The following is a 4131-nucleotide window of genomic DNA, read 5'->3' as shown; positions in this document are numbered from 1 at the left end:
TGAGATAGGCTAAGCAAGAGAGGTTTGGCGGGGTTGGGAGAGATCAGTTGAAATTGAGATAAATGGTCGAGTAGGCTAGAGTTGTCGGGTGTAGCCGAGCTAAGGAAGTCAAGGTCGATCAGATTGGAGTTGTCAGGACTAGTTGAGTTAAGGAAATTGGGCTCGACTAGGCTGGAGTTGTCGGGCCTCAGCTCAGGTCTATCGTGACCCAAACTGATCTTTTTTATATATATATCTCAACTTGACTTTTGACTAAAGGACTTGACTTCTAACTGGGTTGAACCACATGGAGGTCCCCCTATCCACCACATTAGTAATGTTAATATGTTATTATCTATTACACATTGATTTGTACTTTAATTTTTTATTCAAATAATGTATGACATTGTTTCATGAGATACTTAAGGAAGGAGTTTTCCACTTTCCCCCGTGCCATGACATATTTCACTTTGAAACTAGTGTAATTACCCTTCTAAACATGTAAGGTAATGCTAAAAGTTTGATATGAGATTGAATAATTGATAACAAATTCGTACTTGAGTAAAAAGGTGATCACGCATGAATAGCATATTTCACATATGTTCACTCTAGGTGTCCCATGTAGTCAGTTTTATAAAAAGGGTAGTTCGATGTACGAAACTTCCGCTATGCGAGGTCCCAGGAAAGGATCTATTATACGCAATCTTACTCTGCTTTTTGTAAGAGACTATTTCTAAGATTCAAACCCGTGATATTTTAGTCACAAAGTAACAATTTTATCATTACACAAGGCTCCCCTTCAAATACAATTGCTTAAGAGGAAATTGAAGAGTAAAACCTCAATCAACCTATTTCTTTTCTTTCCTGCTTACTTAAAGTTCTCAATATGCGAGGTGTCTTTTTGATTTTTGAACCAACAATTTTCATGTCACAAGAATGTTACATTAGGATGACTATATATATATATATATATAGTCATTTGCTACGTGGAATGTTCTATTTGACATGAAATATGAAAATCTTGCCTAGGAGATATTGCTTCTCTTTTTCTTATCATAACTTTTGTGTCTAATTTCAGTTTTAATTAGATATATTAATTTAATTGGAGATTTTTTTTCTAAGAAAATCATGCATAATTACGTGAAATATCAATTAATTATCTATAAAAGAAATAATAATGTGTTTATACAGATGAAAGTAGGAGAAAATGCAAATAAATAAACAAATAAAGTTACAAGTCCTTTCAATATTTATTTGAGAGGAAACCACTAAGAACACAAAATTTAATTTTATTCTTACCCCACAATACTAACAATGTTATCCTCCTCACTTCACTTAAAAAAAATCTACATTCTTATCCAGACAAAAAGAAAAGTACAAATTATCTTACTATTTTATTAAAAATCTCCCCCTTTTACTAACTAATTTTGGTGAAGCCTAAAATACATTTACGTTAATGTCCTTTTTTCTATTTACACTAAAAATAATTCCAAGGTTTATTAGCAATTCCACAAGCGAAACAATCAGTAATCTAGAGTTCGAGACTCAGCTACAGCGTATTATTATGAATTTTTCTCATCATTAATTTTCTCTGGTTGTTTTATATATAAAAAAATATAGTTCTCTTTAGTCCCATATTTTAGAATTGACAATACTATGATCAAAGAAGTTTCTATAAATATTTTAGACCGACGATATTAAAAAATATATTTTTCGTAGTTTTTTTTACTAAGACAAGTATAATATTAAATTAAAATAATTTTTTACATAGGGAAGTTCGTTACAGTAGTTTATTGTTGAGATTCTCTAACGTCTGATAAATTTTACCCAAATAATTAATTCTTGATTTATAAGGATGACACTAGTATTAATAAAAAATTTGAAAACTTTTTCATATAAAATCCTAAAATATGACCGTCTTTTTAAAAAATAGAATACCTTTTATAAAAATTTAAATAGATTTAAAAATTTGATGACTTAGTCAACTTTTTATTTTCTTATTTGAATGAATTGATTGTTTAATTTATTTCCTTCATCATTACTTTTTTTTTATTTATATTAATTTTTTTAGAAAGAAATGAATCGCTTTCTAATATAGTTTTTATATTTCAATTATTAAATTTTATTTCTACAGAATAAAAGGAAAAAATAATAATTGAGGTATTAAAAAATATCTTATATTGATCTTTTCTGTTTTCCTATATTAATTATATATTAACTTTTTTATTTATTAAATTTTATAAAAAGAGAATCAGTCCTAAGCTTATAAATTAATCTAAATAAAGACATAGCATATCTAAATTTCTTAAACGAAGCCTCAGGTAGAAACGCCTTATGTTATTTAAAGGTTAAACGAAGCCTCAGGTAGGAACGCCTTATGTTATTTAAAGGGAAAAGAAGAGATTGTTAGGTTTTGAGGTTTAGGGTTTAGTGATTGTGGTAGAGATCAGGACGATGCCTCGAGATAATGACGGCGAGGAAGAGAAGGGAGAAGAAGACAAGGGAACATTGTTGAAGTGGGACACCATTCTACCGGACGAACTCCTGCAGAAGGTGCTTTCCTTTTTGCCCACCGCCAACATCATCAAATTGGGCATCATCGTGTGCAAACGGTGGCACGAGGTGCTTCACTCCTATTGGATCAGGATGTTCCCTAGACATAGTGACGGCGAGGAGGAGGAGGAGGATGAAGAAGACAAGGGAGCGTTGGTGTCGTGGGACGCCATTCTACCGGACGAACTTCTGCAGAAGGTGCTCTCCTTTTTGCCCACCGCCAACGTCATCAAATTGGGCATCGTGTGCAAACGGTGGTACGAGGTGGTTCACTCCAGCCCCCCGTTGTCGTGGCCGATGATGGCGCCACAGAAGCCGTTGTTCTTCAGGCGCTTCTTTAACGACGCCAGCGGCTTTTCGGGCCGCGTATACGACCCTTGCTTCCTCCGGTGGTCCAACTTCGACGACTTCCTCCACTCAGACATCCAGGTCACGTCCTCCTCCTGCGGCCTGGTCTGCTTAATGAACCACGATGACAGGAACCACTTATTGGTCGGCAATCCCATCAAGAGAGATTGGAAGCTGCTTCAAGTTCTCGGCTTCCGTGACACCTTCTGCAGGACGATGGCCTTGTCGTTCGACCGCAGCACGCGTGGCTACACCGTGGTCGTTGCCGAGTGCTGCCAGAAGTTCGAGGAATGGCACTTAATCGTCCACATCTACCAATCGACCACGGAATCGTGGGACATTCACTACGCCCCAGACCTCATCCTCTGGAAAGCCAATCACCAGGCCGTCATATGCGACGGTGTGCTCTACCAATTCATGTGCCATCCATATCGGAACCCCAGCTTAATGGCGTTCGACCTCATCAAGCCGCCCTCTAGCATTTACCCTCTGATTCCTATGCCATTCCCTTGTGACTGTGCTGGATTGATCAACCTGTCGAACAAATTGGTCATGGTCGCATTGCTCAATTGGGTCCGGCCGCACGACGGAGCGGTGATTTTAGAACTTGAGGATAAGAAATGGCGGGAGGTGGCTCAAATGCCGATCTCCATGTACAAGAAGTTAGGCAGATATAATTTAATCTCCTGCGGCGCCGGGGACTTACTCTTCATGCACTCCCCAATGTGTCCGGAGCTACTGACCTTCGACATGAAGAAGAAGGTGTGGAAATGGGCGAGCCATCCCTACACCGAGGGGTCGCTCTTCTGCTTCAAACAGGGGGCCTCAGTCTTTCGCGACCTCTGCTTCGGCTTCTGCTTCGAACCGAGACTTGATGTCTCTTCTTGATCTCTTTGCTGCTTCATTTAATTTACAACTCAAAAACATATTTTTTAGTTCCTTCTTGTTTTGGTTACAAAAGAAATTTTTATTATCTGACAAGACTTTGATCGTTTGTCTATGAGATAGAGTAAGGAATCTGAACGTAGCATTGCATCTTTGCCATCTCATGGAAAATCATGACTAATTTGAAGGTTGTTTATTGCAAAGGTAAAGGGATGTACATTTAGCATTTCACGAGGTAAAGCTAGGGGTTCCCTTGGCCACTTCCGACCATTGCCTTCTCTTAGAACCGGTGCCTCATCAAGAAACTGTCCAAGAGCTATGAGGATGACTAATTGTGCATGATAAAGTACAATTAAGTTTTGTTGA

General features: G+C 37.6%; 1 protein-coding gene across 1 annotated transcript; it reads left to right on the top strand.

Moving 5' to 3' along the window:
- The first annotated feature begins 2433 nt into the window (after positions 1-2433).
- Positions 2434-3768, top strand: LOC121986464 (F-box/kelch-repeat protein At3g61590-like). The gene has a single exon (XM_042540434.1). The coding sequence runs from the start codon at positions 2434-2436 to the stop codon at positions 3766-3768; it is 1335 nt and encodes a 444-aa protein (XP_042396368.1).
- The last annotated feature ends 363 nt before the right edge of the window (positions 3769-4131 follow it).

Source organism: Zingiber officinale, chromosome 5B (genome assembly GCF_018446385.1).
Source record: "Zingiber officinale cultivar Zhangliang chromosome 5B, Zo_v1.1, whole genome shotgun sequence".
NCBI classification, from domain to species: Eukaryota; Viridiplantae; Streptophyta; class Magnoliopsida; order Zingiberales; family Zingiberaceae; genus Zingiber; species Zingiber officinale.
Note: the sequence above shows the minus strand (reverse complement) of the source record. Positions and strands in the feature narration are given on the sequence as shown.